At 47.1% G+C, this 19,548-nt stretch overlaps 1 protein-coding gene across 3 annotated transcripts in view; it reads right to left on the bottom strand.

Annotated features, from left to right (window-relative positions):
• Positions 1 to 19,548, bottom strand: part of KIF13A (kinesin family member 13A) — a 213,625-nt gene that overhangs the window by 11,706 nt on the left and 182,371 nt on the right. For all 3 annotated transcript variants that reach the window (XM_075533463.1, XM_075533469.1, XM_075533474.1), the window contains 11 exons: positions 16,771 to 16,809; positions 14,783 to 14,882; positions 14,483 to 14,609; positions 12,787 to 12,842; positions 10,453 to 10,577; positions 9,762 to 9,938; positions 9,029 to 9,121; positions 8,716 to 8,868; positions 7,780 to 7,857; positions 3,626 to 3,673; positions 2,013 to 2,118 (listed from right to left, as the gene is read on the bottom strand). In XM_075533463.1, the coding sequence (XP_075389578.1) occupies positions 2,013 to 2,118; positions 3,626 to 3,673; positions 7,780 to 7,857; positions 8,716 to 8,868; positions 9,029 to 9,121; positions 9,762 to 9,938; positions 10,453 to 10,577; positions 12,787 to 12,842; positions 14,483 to 14,609; positions 14,783 to 14,882; positions 16,771 to 16,809 (1,102 nt within the window). The remainder of the gene's footprint in view (positions 1 to 2,012; positions 2,119 to 3,625; positions 3,674 to 7,779; positions 7,858 to 8,715; positions 8,869 to 9,028; positions 9,122 to 9,761; positions 9,939 to 10,452; positions 10,578 to 12,786; positions 12,843 to 14,482; positions 14,610 to 14,782; positions 14,883 to 16,770; positions 16,810 to 19,548) is intronic.

The raw sequence follows: 19,548 nt of genomic DNA, 5'->3' as shown, positions 1-19,548 counted from the left end.
GCCTCACTGTTGCAGCCACGGTGCCAATCCCTCTCCTTGAGGGCTTCCGCCCTTTTCACTGCTTCTCCATTCTACCCAGCATGATGTCCTTCTTCAGGGACCGGTCTCTCCTAATGACAGGCCCAAAGTGCACGAGACTAAGCCTTGGCATCCTGGCCTCTAAGGAAGGCAGAACACTTTCGAAGACATTCGTTTGCGTCATGCCCCATCAGCAAAGGCAGGCCCGAAGGCTGACTCCCACAGGTCTGACTCCAGCCACGCCCTCACAATCACTCCACTGAGAAGGGAGCTCTCTTGGCCATATTTTGGGCGACTTCCGAGTTCACTTGCTGCCACTCTGACACGGCTCTGCTTCTATTCACGCGTCTTTTCAGTGACTACAGTGTTTTGATGTTGGCCATCGGGTTTCCAGTGGCCAGTTCCTCTGAAGTGGACAGCCTATTTCTTCTCCATCGTCTCCTCTCAGTCTGGAAGCTCTGCTGAGACCTGTTCACTTTGGGAGACCCTGCTGGCACTTCAAATACCCATGACATCGCTTCCAGTGCCATAGCAACACACAAGCCACACAGGAGCACAACCTGACAGACAGGTGGTGGAAGTGGCCAGTCACGTGCTGTCTGTCTTTTTCCGAAATGTAACACAAAGCCACCAAAAGTTACTATAGGGCTGGTCGGCCTGAAAAATACAACAGATACACGTGGACATCAATTTGTCCACCCTCTTTTCAGGAGACAAGAACCCTGGTGGCTCAGTGGTTCAGCACTGCACTGCTGACCACAGGATCTCAGCAGTTTGAATCCACTGGCCCTTCCGTGGGATGGGGCAGGCAGTCTACTTCTGGGGCAATTACGGCTTTGAAAACCGAATGCAGCAGCTCTCCTCCGGCTTGATGATAATGCATTTTGGTTTTTGGTGAAGATATAACTCGAGTGCCACTTACCAGACTGTTCTAACCCATGCTGATTTTCCTTTCTCTGATTCCCAGAGGCTTTACTGTCTGTACACACAGTGCGGTCTTTATTGAACAACTTAGCCACATATTGCTTTCCTTGGGTCTTATTTCCACACTCACACTTTAAAGGCTACGAAGGCACTCTTCTGTATGTTTCATGGCACGTAGCATAACAGACGCTTGAAATCTCCTACGAATACTCTTACACGCCTCTATTTGCTTTAAGCCAATCTGCTCTGTGTGATGAAGGAAGGACAATGCTGCTTTCTGGTTTTTACTAATTTCTGACTTCTTTGGGACTCTCTGCCACATTCTACACATTCTTCCAATCCACTGGCATAAGGGCCCTTCGCTGGTGAAGTATGAGGTATAAGGTGACACAGTCGAAGGATATGGCTCTTTCAAGGCAATACAATGCTACCACTGATTAAGGGCATTCCATCTCATTGTTGGGGTTGCTTAAGGAATCAGTGATAGGTTCTTTTAAAAAATTCTTGAGCTAAAGGAGACAATAACTTACAAGAGGGAGACAGGTTTTTTATATATATATATATAGTGGGGCCTGAGGGACAAGCCATGGGAAGGTTTGATTAGTTGTTGAAGACGCTGAACACCACAATGTTGATCTGATACATAGACCCACCTAATTCACCACAGAGAGTTCAAACGAGCCGTTAGCTTGGGCAAAACGCATGACAGAGGAGGACATTCTCTGGTTTAAAAAACTAAGTCTAACCACATGGAGGTAAGATTTGTTTGTGTCTCAAAATGGACTCAAACTCATGAAAGGAACAGGAAAACTAACTTGAAAATTATAAAGTGTTGCACCAAGTATATATATATATATCTACTATTGATACTTGGCTATACATTGGGGGGAAGGAAAAGAAATCAAATCCGAGAACAGGATGCATTCTGTTCCAGAAGGTAGTTTTGGAACATTAAGCTAATTAGAATTTCAGTGTCATATCTTATACATCACCCACAAAAGACTTTTTCCCCCAAGGTGTTTCCTAAGTAGTCATAAAGCAATATCATTGGAAAACTGCCTCCACCCCACCTTCTTTACTTCTTCGAGGTGAATCTCGGGGTAAAGTCCCATAGCAGGCTACGTCTTGGTAACTGGAACTGTAGTCAGGCATGTCCAACTGGTTCTCCGGCCAGCCCTGCAAGGTAAAAATAGCGGGGAACTATGATTCAGCCCTTCTAAAATGAGAAACAAAGGCCAGATTTGAGTTTCCTCTGTTTTTTTTTTAATGAAGTCAAGTGTCCTACTTAATGCTTATCACAGAATATTTCCAACAGAGAAAGCACTTCATTCTATGTAAACTACGCCTATTTTATAGCTATTTTTCAAATGGTGCAAGCCCTCCCACAGTCATTGCCATTCATGCTATTAATTACATGTGAAATATATAGTACTGAATACAATAAATACTACCTTACCCAAGCGACGAATGAATGCTCCCATTTACCGTCATAGCTTAAGACGGAATTCAAGCATTAAAAACAGTGACATCCTCTTTTAGAGCCCAACATGGTCCATCCTCCTTTCTCTCGCAGAACTCGCACACCTCAACGAATTTGGTAGGTAGCTACCACTACTCCGATCACTTCAGGACCACATGGAAACATCTTTCAGAATGAAGCCAAAATCAAAACCCAGTACCACTGAGTGGATTCCAATTCATCGTGACCCTGGGCAGTTCTATTGATGCTTTTGCTTATGTAGCGGGCATACAAAAACTCTGGTGGTGGTGTTGGGTAAGTGTTGGATGCTAACAGCAAAGTTGGGTGTTCAAACCTATCAGCCACCGCACGGGAGAAAGATGAGGTGTTTGTTCCCGTAAAGATTTACAAAACCTTGGAAACCCTAGGAGTCCAAAGAGTCTCACTGATGGTGAAGGGGAGCAAGGAGGAGCTAGTGAGTCTCGGCAAACCAGGCGGTGAGATATATTCCATCTACCTGCGATTTAAGTTCTACACAAGCACACAGTACTGGTATGCTAAAGAGAAGAAGCTTCTTGTATACATGACAACGTTTATTTCATCTTATTTCAACTTCTCCGGGCTTAGCTATCTTTACGGTCCAGATTTTACCTGTTGAGGAAGTACTCTGCCTTTGCTCCTTTTGAATGAGCCATAGTCCTTTCTTAAGCAGGAGCTAATCAGATACAACGTGTTCAAGAAATGTGTGCTGGATGACATGGCATTAAAAACTGCTCTGAATTGTAAATCCCTAATTTTATCCATTCGAAAGACTCTTGACTTTGCTTTGGTGGAGTAATACCTTATTCAGTTGTTCGAGTTCGACTTATAAAGACAGATTTTCACTCAATTACTGGTGTACAGAATGGCAATATTGAAATCATCAGAGTCCCTTAACTTGAAGGCCCCAAAAGGTCAGGGGTCTGAACCCACAAGCTCTACCACAAGAGGAAGAGGAGACCGTTCTACAGCCTGAGAAGCCCAGCTGGAACCGTTATACTCTGCCCTGGACAGTCTGTGTGAGTCAGCATGGACGCTATGGCAGTGGATTGGTTTTAACTTACAAATGGAGATGTGGAGAAAATGGTTTGCCCAAGATTAAGATTTCTTAAAAAAACATCAAGATAGCCTGACTTTCCAGACTTATATTACACTAGGGTTCCAAATGTGCTCACAGGGACACACCTTATCATCCTCGTCAAAGCCAGAGAGGTCTGCTCGGCTGGAAGAAACCTAAAAGAAATGAATGGTTTGGGTCAATGTGGTTTACTCATTTCATAGAAACCTTGTTTCAAAAAGAAGTGTCATGTCACAGAGAGAGTTGAAGCCCATATGACACAAGCGTCTCCTTCTTTCATTTCGACCCAGCAGCGATGACAAACCTACATTTTGGGTTTACCCTCCTCATATATGTTTTATGTAATTACATGTGTATATACCCAGAAGCATTATTCTGCGTGTTTTTATACTTTATATAAGTGGTACCTGATATAGTTTAAGAATCCATTTGTTCTCTTACCCAATGGATAGACACCTGAACTACACTACTATTTTTTTTCCTTTATAAACTATGGAGCAATGAATGGAGTTATTGCTTTTAAGCACCCTCTAAGTAGCACTCTACATGCATCTGGCAAGTACTGTAATGCGTACTGTTGCCAGCAATTCGTTCTAAGTACATTCTGTCTAGCAACGGGAATCGCTACAGTGTCTGGCAATCTAAGAAGCGGATGCCTGGCTGGTATGTAAGGCGCATGCATCTTCAACACTTCTTCCTGAAGAGTTTAAAGATGAGCTTTTCAATCCTACAGGAAACTCTTTGGGGGAATGCACAGATCCATTTGCAGAGAGGTGACAGTGTTTCCCTACTGTTGCTAAGGGCAGTCTCTTGTTTCAAAGTGTGGGCCTACTTTCGGGTTCGAGCTGCACGCAGGTTTTCTACTTCCTGATTCAGTTTGCGCAGGAAATCCAAATCTTGTTTATGCCTCCATATTGAATGGTGTGATGTTTTGTTCTTTCAATGTCTAAATCTCTCTTCTGTGTTTCGGTACCTTCTTTTGCCCAATATTTGTATCTGCTTTCATGGTTTCTTCTCTTCTCCAAATCAATCCTAATTAGATCAGTCCATTTCACTAGACTTAAAAAACGAAAATAACCCCCCCACCACTGCTTTCTAGCACGGCTGAATCTCTCCATTGCTTCATGCACCTCTGCTCTAAGCTTTAGTGTTTCCTTTCACATCTGCTCTAATATTTATTAGTTCCTTCTTTGTTCCAATTTATTCTGGTGATCATTTCTACTTTAAAACACTTTTCATCTGCAAATATTTCTCTATGAACCTCTCAGCATAAGGAACTCTTTTGAAAGCCCTTAATAGCAATACCATGATCATATCTTAAAAAATTAAGTGAAGGGATAGAGAGGGAGACACGATGTCCCTCACTGACCCATAGCACTATGGGGGACAACACTGGAGACACAGTGCGGGAATTGGGCCCAGTCTGACCCCAACACTCTGGCGCGAAACACTAAGGGCATGCAACAGAGCAGCAAGGGGAGCAAAGTGATGAAATCCCTGGGCAATACCAAAAATAGATTTTGGAGACAGAGTGAGGCACCCCACAGACTGGACTGGAAAACACTCGGAAAGGCCAACAAGCAGACCTGGAACTATTACAGGCTTTTCCACTTTTGTCGATGGCTTTCGTTTTGTTGTTGTTATTTTGGTGTTTTTTAGTTGTTGCTTGGCTTTGCCTGCTTTTTGTGCTTATTAATGTCTCTGCATGTGTGTCTCGATAAGACAGGTGGGATAAACAATTTGGAGACGAAAAGAACAGGACTGATGGTTCGGGGGAGGGGGTATGAGAGAAGGAGGGTGGGAGAAAGGAAGCGGGGCAATCCAACCCAGAGAAAAGGGAACAACAAGTGAACTAAAATCATTGGAGGAAGGCGTAGGATGCTAAGTGGGGCTTAATCCAGGGCAATGTAGCAGCAAGGAATTACTAATCCTGAATAAAGGCTGAACATGATGGTGGGACAAGAGGAAAGTAAAAGGAAATAGAGGAAAGAACCAGGAAGCAAAGAACATCTATAGAGCTCTAAATACAGCCATGTACATATGTAAATATAGTTAAATATATGTAAATATTTATTTAGATGTGTATACATATAAATATATAATGAGAGGAAGAGAACTATGTACTTATGTTAAGAATTAAGAATTATGTTAAGAATTAAGGTTGCAGATGGACATTAGGCCCCAACTCAAATACTCCCTCAACACAAGAACACGTTGTTCTAATAATCCGGCATTCTGTAATACTCACCTTCCTGACATGAACACTGAAGACAAAATGGGTGCATAAGCAAATGTGGTGAAGAAAGCTGATGGTGTCCAGCTACAAAAGAGAGCTGCTTGGGGTCTTAAAGGCTTGAAGATAAACAAACAGCCATCTAGCTCAGAAGCAACAAAGCCCACATGGAAGAAGCACCCCATCCTATGTGATCATGACCAGGCATCTAAGACCCAGAACAAAATCAGACCCAGTGTGAATTGGGAGGTGGGGGCAATAGGACGTGGAGTGGAGACCCAAAGCCCAGCTGTAGACAATTGAACATCCCCTCACAGAAGGGTCACAAGGAAGAGATGAGCCAGTTAGAGTACAGTATAGGACTGATGAAACATGCACCTTTCCTCTAGTTCTTTAATGCTTCCTTCCCCCCATTATCATGACCTCCATTCTACCTTACAAATCAGATTAGACCAGAACATGCATACTGCTACAGATAAGAACCCAAAACACAGGGATAAATAGATATAGATAGATAGATAAACCCCAAGGGTCAACAATGAGAATAGAGATACCAAGAGGATTAGGGGAAGGTGTGGGGAGAATGGGGGAATGGATCACAAGGATCAACATATAACCCCTTCCCTGGGGGATGAACAACAGAAAAGTGGGTAAAGGGCAACAGAGGATGATGTAAGATACGAAAACAATAATCTATAACTTAAAAAATGTACCACACAATAAATCCCCTTTGTTTATTGAGCCTGCAAAAAAAAAATCTATAACTTAGCAAGGGTTCATGAGGGAGGATGGGTGGGGGAGGGAGGAGGGAAAATGAGGAGGTGATACCAAGAGTTCAAATAGAAAGAAAATGCTTTCAAAATGATGAGGGCAGCATAAGTACAAATGTGCTCGACACAATGGATGAACTTATGGATTGTGATAAGAGATGTAAGAGCCTCAATAAAAGTATTTAATAAAAAAAGTAGAAAAAAGTCAGTGATCCCTAAATAGTATCAAAGATCCTCGATGTCTTAGAAATAATGTTACAGATAATTTAGTTGCTCATGAATTAAAAGCAAACTTATAGCTGGTTAATAGATTCCTTATCTTCTTTAATCTTATGATTTCCCTCCTTCCTGAACATTAGATAATAGAAACAGCAACTAGGTTATCTGTCCTCTACAGTTACCTATACTGTCTGAATTTTTGCTAAATGAATCTCTAAGGTGGCACCTGAAAACGTCCTCCTTTTCTTCTAGACATCAGACGTTAAACCTAAAGATTTGACCAGAACCAGGTTCACATTCATTGTCACTACAATAACTCACAAGTGGTCTTTATTTCCGAAGGCTAAATGTTCGGCTCATCATTTTTTCATCTTTGCCTTTCTCACGTAAGAGGTACAACTCGCTCTCCATCTTTTACTCCTTCAGTTGTCTAATCTTGCACCATGTAAATGGAATCAGCGGGAACTTAAGGCATTTGCACTGACTCAAAAGGAGCACACAGGGGCGGCGACAGCCAACATCACCTTCCTTACTCCTGACCAACTACATTCAAAGGAGTACTGGCTGGCAATGCCTGACTGCCTACATTTTCTCTCCCTCACATCTCAAGCTCTATTTGTGTCCCAAGAAACTTCTTTCCAGAATATCCTTTTCTGATTATTCTTGCTGGTGGCTGAGTGTTGATGCAACCACGGATGCAGAGAACTACTCCACACGGCTTTCTTAGCTGTGACCTTTCAAAAGTAGATGCCAGGTCTTTTCCTCCGAGCCACTGCAAGGTGGATTTGAACCGCCAACTTTTAAGTTAGGAGTTGAGCACAAACCTTTTGCGCCACCTAGAGGCCTGGGGGTACGGCCGTTAAAGGAAAAGCCCTCTGGTGTGTGACATACAGTGCAGCAGAGGCGGGATCACTACTGTACCAGGTCCCCTCCCACCTTGTACATCCCAGCCTCACACCCCTCACACTCCCCATACCCTCTGCTCCAAGTCCCAAGGTCACAATCCCGAGAGCGGATGAGCTGAGGAGGCGTAACTTACGTTGTGGACATTTGGTGTGCTGAGGCTCCTCCGCAGGTGCCGGGCTTTGGTGGAAAATGCTTCTTTGACAGTGACAGCCTGTCCGGGCACAAGAATTGAAAATAACATAATTTCTTCCCTCTGATGCCAAACGTCATGCAGCTTTTGTGTAGCAAACAGAGAACAGTCATGTCAATACCAGTGACCACTGCACAACAAGGCCAATCTCTCTCTCTCTCTTGTGCATGCGCACAGGTGCACACCGCCCCCCCACAGTATTTATAAAACAAAATCTAGGTTGTATCTACTTGTTCCTTTAAAGGAAGATGTTTCTGATCGTCTTTCATGTTGATCCCACACACACATGCTCCCACAACTTCTACTAAGATTGCTTCTACGAATGGTCCCTCCTGTTTGATAGCTTGAATGCTGAGTGAATGATCTTTCTATTGAATGTCCTCTGTCCCCTCAAAGCTAACCTGAGTTCAATCCCATGATTTCCTTCCTTCCTTCACGTTAGATAATAGAAACAGGAGGTAGGATTTTCTATGAGGAATGAAGCACATGCATTTTAGCCAAGTGGGGTCTACTTGCTGACTCTAGAACACTTGCGCACCCACTGGACAACCTTGGGCAGGCGGGGGAGTGTCTTCTCTCAGCCTCCAGGCTCTCATGTGAACACGAGGTCTGTAAACAGTATGCATCTTACTGGGTTATTCTGGGGATTAAATGACACTGCATAGGCACAAGGCTTGGGAAGCAAGCAATCGCCAATGCAGTCTGGCTGTCGCTATCACTTTGGCTACTGTTTTGTCACACTCTCTTCACTCAAAAGGGAGCTACTTGGGTGTTTCTGCTCTGGGAGTTTGAGAGAAGACACTGGGAAGGGAGCTTTGTTCACGCAGTGCTGGAGCTCAGGGCATCTGGCATCGCGGGCCGGGAGGCTCAGGTACTCGCCTGGCGGAGCCGCTCTAGGCTCAGAATGTTCTCCACCTGCAACACGCCCCGCGTGTACTTCTCGATGTACGTCTCCCCGTCCGACGTGCCTTCGTTCTCGCTCCTTGCCGCCATGAGAGCCAGCGTCTCCCGGTCCTCAATCTCCTCGGTTGCCTGGAGGGACAGGACCTCGTGTGAGCACCCACATCGGAGGCTCAAGTTTCGGGAAGGAAAGAACACACTCTCCAGCCTTTACATACCGACATCTATCTAATCTATTTTATCTATCTTATCTATGGCTATTCACATAGATTTACAGCAGTCTGTGTTTTACCTTTGGTATGTTGGATACTATTTCATAGGTGACACCACAAGAATAAACGATATTTTTCAGCGAGATTCTCCTCTTCAAACTCTGGGTGAAGCTCTGGGGAGGAAGGAAAGCTGAATGAGAAACTATGAAAGCATGGCCAATTACTATGTATCACACACATACACACCATGCAGCGAAACAGAAACAAACAGAACAGAAAAACCCGGAGCCTAAAGCGTCTCGTCTCCAACCCCGAGGGCGGGGCAGTACAGCGCGCGCCATCGGCTTCGGGGATTGGCTGAGAGCGTCTGTCGCGTGTCCCAGGGTCAGGCGGTTGTTGCCTTCTGCTCCCATCTGATGCTGCCCTTCAGTTCTGCTTCGAGCAGCGTGGCGACGAGATGGGGAGAAGCAGCAGGCTAGGGCGTTCCTCGGAGGCCCCGATTTGCCCAGACTGTGCCACCATCCTGCCTGGCGCTGACCTCTCTCTCACGGTCAGTCCTCCAGTGAAGCACCGTAGCTCTCCGGCCTATGGGGCTTTGGGGTCTGCAGTATGTCCAGGTAGAAAAACCCTTTTGTGGGTGACACGCCCCTCTGTTGTCCTCATGCCCTGCTATCATGGGCAAACGGGCAGCAGGCCACGGCGTGGCCAGCGCGGTAACATTTTGTTTAGGCATCACATCATCCCCACAGAACACGACTCGGGGGAAACGCACGGCGTCGGCTACCCAGTGGCGGCAGCACGCCCCGGACCTACCTGCTTATTGTAAATGTTAGCCGCTATCCGTTTGCGCAAGACCAGCTCCATGGCAGCAGGGTGGCTGAGCTGGACGGTGGCCTTCACTATCAGGTAGATCCTCTCATTCTGGGGCGTGACCCTGTTCAAGTGAACCGAGTCATGCACTGAGGAGTCCCACGAGGCGATGGCTGAAACCTAGCAGTGGAGGGGAGGGTGGAGAGTCAGAAACCGCATAACGCAAGTGTAGCCCGCTTTACATCACAAACCCACGGAAGGAAGGAAATTCAGCTCCATTTAATCAGATCAACGCCTGCCTTTCCTCACCTTTGGTGAATGACAACCCACATGTTCTATTCCTGGGAAATCCCCTTTTCCTCTATCCTCATGGTAGACCCCCCCCCCACCCCCAAACCCTGTGCTCTCAAGGAGATTCCTCCGCAAAAAGTCACTAACCCATCGAGTCGATTCCAGTTCACAATGACCATGTAAGGAGAAGGTAGAACTGCCTTAGTGGGCTTCCGAGGCTGTAACTTTTACAGGAGTAGAAAGCCTTGCTTTTCTCCCTCACAGCGGCTGGTGGTTTTGAACTGCTGACTTGGTGGTTAGCCATGCAAAACCCACTTAAGTTCAACGGGAAGGCAGGCCTGGCTGACCGACTGGCTTGTGCCTGAACCTGAAGCCAGGTGAGAGAGCCCCAGGGTTCCATTACCTCATCGTCACTGTGCTTGATGACGGGCAGGTAGAAAAACTGGCTGCCGTGCTCCTTGGGCAGGATGGAGTTCACCCCCGATGCGTGGGGACCGACGAGCTGCTCGTTGGCACTGAGATCATCCGCTAACCGTGCACAGGGCACAGGGGAAAGAGTGCCAGGAAAGTCAGGCTTTTGATAAATGTTAAGCATTTGAAAAATACACTCTGTACAGTGAGGTTCATAGAGAACACATCTCGCTTTCTTATCCTGCAGTTGAAACAAAAACTCTATGAATGACAGCCAGCTTTGCCCATTACAGATACAACTACAAGATAAACCAGCAAAGCCCCAAAAGCCTTTCTGTTGGAGCTGTTTCTGACTTGTGGCGACCTGCTGTGTGTCAGAGGAGGGCTTTCTGTCGCTGCTGGGATCTTACACAAGCGGGTCTCCAGGCTCTTCCTCCATGGCGCCACTGGGTAGATTCAAACGGCAAACATTTCCGTTAGCAGCTCAGTCCAAACTATCTGCAATGGCCAGGGGCGTACAGATACTCTGTGGGAGACTAGGTACCTTTGTAAATCTACTATCCAATGGGATGAAGGAATTTCATATGTAACCTTAGAAGCAAATATTTTCACAAGATATATATGAAGCTTTGCAAATTTCCTAGGTCAATCTTCCCCGTAGCCTAATGTAAAGTTGGCTGTATCGTGGAACGCACGCTACATTGGGATATAAAAAGACTTTTCCCCAGCTTCGCACCCTGCCCCCCACCCCGAAGATATGCCCAACCTTAGAGCAGTGGTTCTCAACCTTCCTTATGCCGAGACTCTCGTGTTATAGAGCCCCCCCCCAACCATAAAATTATTTTCGTTGCTACTTCATAACTGTCATTTTGCTACTGTTATGAATCGGGCGACGCCCGTGAAAGGGTCATTTGACCTCCCCAAAGGGGTTGCGACCCACAGGTTGAGAACCACTGCCTTAGAGGCTGTTTGCCGGCACATGGTAGGAGGTCAGATGCTTAGAGATATTCTCCCTGAAGGCATCAGCCATCCAGAGCAATCAGACTATTGTCTAGTCCTCACACCCTATTACCAGGATAGTAACTGTTTCCCTGGAGAGCTCAGTACAGGTCAAACCTGCTCAGTCACATCCAAAGTTAGGCTGCTGTCCTGAATCTAGGATCCGCCCATCTTGCCACATGTGTACCCCCAATCCTTCCCCTTCCTATTGCATGTATATCCCTAGATCGCCCCTCTCCCATTACTGTATTACCTATAGTACAACCCCTTCCTGCGATGTATGTCTTTACCTTGCATGTCCCCAAAGACACATGAGCCTTGGCTAGAAATAAATCATGCTCTCTCTCTTGCCATTCCCACCTCCCACATCCCTATGTGGCCCACCAAGTGGGGCTGAGGTGAGCATGCTACCATGAAATGTGTCTGACTCCTTCATTTTACTTTCTCTCTTATTCTCTGACTTTACTGTCATCTCTACATATTATCGCTGTACAATTGCGTCTGCTGGGCCTGTGGTGATTTGTTAGGGGCTGGTTACCCTGACAAGCACCTTATGAGGCGACCCCAGAGAGGCAAATGCACTCTAAGCTTAAAAAAAAATTCTTCATGGGAGGAGCCCAAAGCGACCTCCCTATGACTCTCCTCCTTCCATTCCTGTCTTTCATCCAGAGCAGTGGGTTTCAGGGTATCTTTTGAGAAAGCCCGCAAAGGACCTGCCAGGAACCTGCAACACTCAAACCCAGCAGCTCTGCTTTGCAGTGTGACGTGGGGGGCCTGGGGGGCTCCACTTCAGAGTTCATTTTGATAAAGGGTTTTATTGCCCAAACTCATCGAAAACCATTGTGTTAGGTGGTTCCAGGTTGCTATGCTGTATTAAATTGCTCTACTCAAAACAACTCCTAGAAAAGAATTGGAGGTGCAGGGCTATGAGTTATAGTGTGCTACCGGCATCGACACTGTCATGTCAGGAGGGTCAGTGCCCAGGGTTCTAAATGTAGTTCCCATGGCCCTACCAAGCAGACAGGTTCAGAATCTCTGGAGTGGTTATTTTCCAGGGAACTTCTAGGCCCACTCATGCTTGAGAGCAACCGTGTTACTGTTTTTATATACAGTTCTCCCCTCTCCTCCAGGGCTCTCTTTTTAGTTAACGAGCAACGTTATTCTCCCAAGGAGTCTATGTGTTGTGCTTTTACATATTCGACTGGACCAAAAGTGCCGCCTCAGTATGGGCACGGGATTAGTCAGACATGTGACTGATAGATCAAAAGGGTCTCAGTAGATTACAAGCCTTAATGACAACGAAAATAACACCTGAGTATTTACTTACCGTTCAAATCGAGGAAGAGAACAGGGATGTGGGTTTCCATTCCAGGAGGTGGGATCCTACATTGAATCACAAGGTTTAGTTACAACCACACGCATGTGCTTCACATTCCGTCCAAAAACCAAAACCGAGAACGCCCCACAGGGGCAGCACAGCCAGAGGGCAGCCCTGGGAACCACCAGCTCCCTGACCTCAGACAGTAGACGTTTGGGACTGTCTCCAACAGGAGAGAGGGGCGGGCCTAGGGGGAGGCTTGAAGATCGAAGGGCCAGCAGCAGGACTGGGATGGCCTGTCCACAGCTGGTGGTCAGCAACTACCTGCCACAGTGCCTACAGGGCTTGGAACAACCGGAGCATTTACAGTGAGAAGCAGCAGGTCCCACATCATGGGCCTGCAGAGTCAGATGTCCAATGGTTACGAAACAGACCATGAAATAAACTATGCCTCCACATGCCATTACAAAAAGAAGCCACTGTTGTCTAGGTGGCTGTAAGTTACCGTGTCAGAATGAAAACGGGGCTGTGATATTTTTTTCAGGACATCACCAGGCCTTTTGGGTAGATATGAACAGCAACCTTCTGGTTAGGGACTGGACTCCTAGCTGTGTGTACCACCCAGCTTGCTCACCCACTGCCACGGAGTCTCCGTTGACTTATAGTGACTATAGGGAAGGGCAGAACTGCCCCCGCGGGTTTCTAAGACTGTACATCTTTCTGGGAGCAGTAAACACATCTTCCTCCCAAGGAGTGGCTGGTGGTTTCGATCTCCTGACCTTGCACTTAGCAGCCCAATTTGTAACCACTACGCCACCAGAGCTCCTTGCACCACCCAGGGATTCCTCATTTATCATGAGAGACACAAATGCCACTCATACATCTATACCTGCCCCAAATAGATGAGACCACATATGTTCTATATATAAAAAGAACCTGATTTCTTCTAAGCACCTAAGACTGTTACCAAGAGTGAGAAGCAGCAGCAGGAGGTGCCGCATTCAGCGAAAGGGTGCTGTGCACAAGGTCCTCGGCCATACCATCTCTAACCCTCACAACCACGCCGCTCCCAAGAAGGGAAGTTCGCCAAAAGATTGGTAAATACAGCCTCTGCGAGGTTAAAGAACTTCACGGTTGCTTTCAGGAAACATGGGAAAATTCCCTTTTCTTTTCCTGCCGCTTTTCCCAGGACGTTTTGGAAGCTCCTTCACCCAGCTGAGAGTTGAAGCTGGAAATGACTGCAGATTGATTTCATTCCAGAGCCTATGATATAATGTTGCTCTCCTCGGGGGCATACACAGGATGCATGCAGGATGTCTCTGCAAACCCATGGATTCCTAATGTCCGTCCGTAATGCTTACAAGGCTTTCTCACTCCATGCCAGGCACTGAACTAGACAAGCATGAAGCCCAAGAAGATGATACATTTTCTTCTATCTGCTTCAAGTATACTCTGAACTCTCATTCTGTCAAGCCAAAAGGGAAGAATTTTGAAGATGAGGAAATAGTATGCAAGGCATCAGAATCCTGGCCAGGGAAGTGCTGCTCTCCTCATCTCCGAGCGAGCAGGGAGGCAGCAGAGGGGAGGGAGAGCGCCTGCTGGCTGGCAGTTCCTCAGAAAATCCTGGAAAGTGAGATGCCTGGTGTCTGCCATACCCACCCGGCACCACCCTGCCAGGCGTGCCCTGAAGAGAGATGCGACTCACCAGTCGGCAGGCGCTCCTGGGATGCCACTTCCCGGGGCTGGGACGAGCACTGAGTTCCTCTCCTCCGTCAGCCCCACCCACTGCTCCACTAGCCGGGCTTCCCGCTCCACATCGTCCTCTGTTTTCTCTACACAACAAGACAAGAGGTGGGCGTCAAGGAGAGAGCGACAAGGGCCGTTTCTACCTTTCAAACGCATGGCTGGATCCTTACGCAGTGGTCCTTCCTGGCCGACCCTCCTGTCTAGGGAACAGCTCGACCATCTCCCCGAGTGTGGTTCAGGGACACGGAACGGGACGTACCCTGCTTGTTGCTGACTTTCTTAATCTGTTCATCTAAGTATTCTCGGCGTTTGAGGAGCGCTTCAGACCACCTCTCTCGCACACAGTTTAGATCTTCTTCCTGAGACCGGAGAGAGAGAACACATTGTGCTACATGGTGAGGTGTTTTTTTTTTCCTTTTCAAGATCAGTTAAGTCAATGAGGAAACTTGTCATTAACAAAGGCCATTGGGTATATAGCTGTATGATTAATATGCGAGGAAGCAAAGAGGTCTCAGTAATGCTACATGCTGATCAAGGAGCCCATTACCAGAAAGCAGAGTCCCTGGATCACCAAGAGCATCATTTGACTTAGAAGCAAGGTAAGCTCCAACGCCACCAACTACTGGATGCTGTGAATGAGGTGTGTGTTATCTGAATGGTAGCGATTCATTGGAAGGACCCGTGATTCCGAGCAGGCACCGCAAACAGAGCCCAAACCATGGAACAGTAAACGGAAATGGAACCAGACAGCCAAGGACATGGCACACCCTTCCCTGACCACTAGCCAGCAGGCACTAGCTGAAAACACAAGGGCGGGTGGGCAGAAGCCCTCTCGAACTTGCTGCAAAGATTTTTACTAGCACTCCTCGCGAAGCCCCCAAGCCCCCCATACAGCCACCCGTGTGCATGCAGCGTGCTTTCAGAAACCCCAGAGGCGGCTGCAGGCCTGCGCCAGGAACAAGGAATCTGGACGCACACCCAAAGCCCACAGGACTTTAGTGTATGGAGTCACCGAGACACCAGGGCTGGGGACAGATTGCCCTAGGATTTGTTCTTGTTCGCCTTCTTCCTTAGTGAAAGTGTGAGGGGAAGAGAGTGCACCAATCTGATCCTGTTCCCCAATGCTCTTGGGTTTGCCTAATCCCACTCCAACCTGGGAGCCATGCTAGGGGTCATCCAGCCAAGTATGACTGCAGGCGGCCCGGGGCATTACAGAGCAGAGCTGCTGCACAGGGGGTTCAGGGCTGTCACCTCAGTGGAGAGGAGCTGTGGGGACGCAGTGCTCCAACGCTCGGTGGCTAAGCAGAAGAGCCGGTGGTTTGCACCCACCAGGCCTGGAGAGCCTGTGCTGCAGGTTTGCTGAGTCAGAAGCGACCTGCCAGACCTGTGGGTCCATTGTACCACTGGGAGGGGTGGAACCGCCAACCTCCAGCTGGTGATGGAGTACAAAGTGTCTGTTCCACCCAGGGGCCTTCCATTCAGCAGAGACGCAGGCTACCTGAGGGCAGCACCATCTGTGTAAAGGATGGCACACAGGGGAGTAGCCTTTACAGACTGGGGAAGGATCAGTGCCAAGACTAGGACTCAAAGCCAGCAAATGGCATCTCCGTTTGCAGCTTTGACCCCTGCCGTCGTCCCCATTCCGTGAGGTAAAATGCCACATCTGCCTGTATATTCTTCATGATCTCCAAAGAGAAAATGCTGAGACTTGAATTCTACAAGTGTTGTACACCTAAGCCCGTCCCCAATGACTTGGTGTGTGTGTGTGTAGCTAAAACAAAAAAGACTATGCGCATCAAATGGCTTCAATTTTCCTACCTAGCAAAAGGTTTCTTTAAAAGTAAAACGGCATATGTAAACAGCACCAGTCTCAAGGATCGAACCAGCAAAGTCCAGATGAGCACAGGAGAGATAAGACTATAGCCCCAGATTATGGCTGCGTCATTGGGTGATATCTGAGATCACTCACTTGAACACAGGGATGTGCTCTTGCCTAGCAAGGCTTTCCAAGCTAGTGATTTGAGAGGCTGTAAGACGCTGTAAACGGGCAGGAAAGGAGACAGGGAAGCTAAGGAAACAGTTCAGTGTCTATTAAGGCTGAAGTGGCTTCAAGCAAATCAAAAGCCAGTGGATCAACGGCACATTTTTGCTCTCCTGCCCTTCCTCCTCCCTGCCCTCTGCTTTGCAAACGCTGGCCATTAGCAGTAGCTGTGCCCCATGCCAGAGGATCGACAGCAGCAGCAATACCTGATAACTATCCATATCATCACCATCCTCATCATCTCTCTGGTAGGAAAAAAATAAACACAAAGGACATGCATTTTGTTTCTCAAACAGCAAAGAAAATAATTCTGCAGCTTAACATACACATTATACAACAGCATGCGACATCAGCGTATAATAAAACACTTAACTGCATTTCAAGAGGCTTAGTGGATTTCACTTAGGTGGCCACGATGAAATGAAGAATTTAAGGTCATTTAAAAAGAAGAACTCCCTCAGTATGCGAATAGTTGGCATCTATTTACAGGGTGGGGTGCTCTGACTTTGGCTTTCGATGGGTTTAGAAGGACAGGAAGGGAAAACTAGGAGAACAGAAGCCGCCTTCCTTTGGTGAACCTCTGTTCTCACCCAGGAGGGAAGTGGGGCCTGGGAAAGGGAAAGGGCTGGATCCACAGGCATATGGCTCCCGGCAGGGTCATGGAGAGAAACCAGGCGTTCAGAGGTCACAGGGAAGCTAAGGCTACGGTCAGGCAAAGGCTCCCGATTGCACCAGGGCAAAGAGCCCACAGCCAGCTACTTTGCTCATGTGGCTCTATCAATACCCACTACTGACCAGAACCAGTCAGCTGGAGAGACCGCAACTGACCCTAGCCCAAGGCAACACTGAGTGCTTTCGTTACTGTTCTTAGTCGCTCTTGGTTTTATTCCAATTCATTTTACACTACTTACCTAAAATTTAAAATTTTGGGGGAAAAAATACCCTTTCCAAAACAGAAAACCACTACGCTGAAAAGAAAAGAATTCTCGGTGAGACAATAATCTTTAAACACGAGAATTTAGAAACTCCCATTGACAGAGCACAACCACCCACATGAGGGTAGGTGCTACAGTACTTCCATGCAAATAACACGCACGCTTATACAGGTTTTTGTTTTTTTCAAAGTGAGCGACTCTCTTGTGCACCAGTTTCCTGCACATCCTGTTCGCTACCTGCACGTGTGTGAGATTTTCACCCGTGTGTTCTATACAAACCTAAGAATACGGTGCTCAAATGAAGGCTGGATCATGTGCAGCCTTCTCACATTTTCCTGTCGTTACTGGGTGGTGTCCTGGCGGTGCTGCTGGGTGAGCACTGGACTGCGAACAAGGTCAGTAGTTTACACCCACCAGTCCCTCAGACGGGGAAGGATGAGGCTGGCCACTCCCATAAGGATTCATAACCTCAGAAGAGCCACGGAGGATCGTTGTGTGGTAGAACTGACTTGATGGCAGCGGTGTGGTCACTGGGGGGTCTGACTCAGCAGACAGTGTGACAGTGTGTGATGTGGCCTACTTAAGTGTTTTTTTTGTTTTTTTAACATTTGAAAGAGTCTACAAATATATTTAAATCATTCTCGTACGTAGGTAGGCTTCCAAACACACTTGTTTCTTTTTTTCTGTGTCAGCTTGACAAAAGATAGAGCATTATTGGATCCTTAATACTGGTATGAAGTATGAACAAGGAGCCCCACATTAATGACAGATGTACTAGATTTTGATGATCAATTTCTATAACCAAGAGTTACTGAAAAATGGCATTGCTTTCATGATGTGTAAGGGCTGTGAAGCCAACATATTCTGGGTTGGTCTGAGCTGTTTCACCAGAATTAATTCTACAACTCAAAGTCCACAACCATATACGCTTCCTGCACATGACCTTGAGCATGGAAGCAAAAAAACCCCAAAAGAACAAAACACCTTTCAAATCGCTACAGTTCAGAGCTGTGTGGCTGGTACCGCGTTTCTCGTAAGAGTACAGCATTGGGAAAAGGCTGATAATTCAGAATCACAATTTTGATAATCAGCTTTAATTCTGATGGGATTGTTAAAAACAAAAAGGCACGAGCACGTGTGTAATAATCATCGACTCCTTATAATGGTCCTTGAATGAGCCCTTAAGTCATTGAGGATCCATATTTTGTTGGTCGTGATGGTACAGGACACCCAGACTCAACGCTCTATCTACAGAGAGACTGATTGCGTCCCGCCACTTAACTGCAGGAAGGGACCTGAGGGAATTAAGAAGCCTATACCATCATTTCAAGGGGTGTTCTTGACACACAGAGCTGCTGTTTAATTGACCCCATCAAGGTAGTCATTTAGTGAGGCTGCACTGAACTCAGGAGCCCAGGTCTCTACCAAGCCCTGCAGCTCCACCAGGAATGACAGCCCAGAGAAGGGCCCATCTGGGATGAGAACACATGCACCCCAGCGTCTTAGCCCATCTCCACACCACATCACACAACCCCAACTCACTGCCACCGAGTCAATTCCAACTCACAGGGACCCCACAGGGCAGCACAGAACTGCCCCTGTGGGCCTGAGGCTGTAATTTTTTACAGGGGTAGAAAGCCTCATCTTTCTCCCTTGGAGCGGCTAATAGCTTAGAACTGCTTACCCTATAGTTAGTAGTCCAATGTTTAACCCACTATGCCACGAAGGCTCCTTATATGCTGCATACACATAAGGAAAAGACTGGTGGGGAAGCCCCTCCCTGACCAGCTGAGTCCGTCCTCGGATCCTCTCTCATCGTCTCCCCCGGACTTCCGGAGCCAGTGGGCAATGCTGGTCTGGGTAAAGAAAGCAGGGGCTGGCTCAGCTCTACCTGACCAAGAGCCCAAGTGTTTGCCACTGGGCTCCTAGCTTTCCTGAAAAGCTTGGCCTCAATGTCAAGAGGAAATGGAGAAAGAAGATGAATCATGTTCAAAATTAGCTGGGCTGATGGCCAGGCTCCACAGAGAACCTCGTGGAGAAATGCTCTAC

This window comes from Tenrec ecaudatus, chromosome 1 (genome assembly GCF_050624435.1).
Source record: "Tenrec ecaudatus isolate mTenEca1 chromosome 1, mTenEca1.hap1, whole genome shotgun sequence".
NCBI classification, from domain to species: domain Eukaryota; kingdom Metazoa; phylum Chordata; class Mammalia; order Afrosoricida; family Tenrecidae; genus Tenrec; species Tenrec ecaudatus.
Note: the sequence above shows the minus strand (reverse complement) of the source record. Positions and strands in the feature narration are given on the sequence as shown.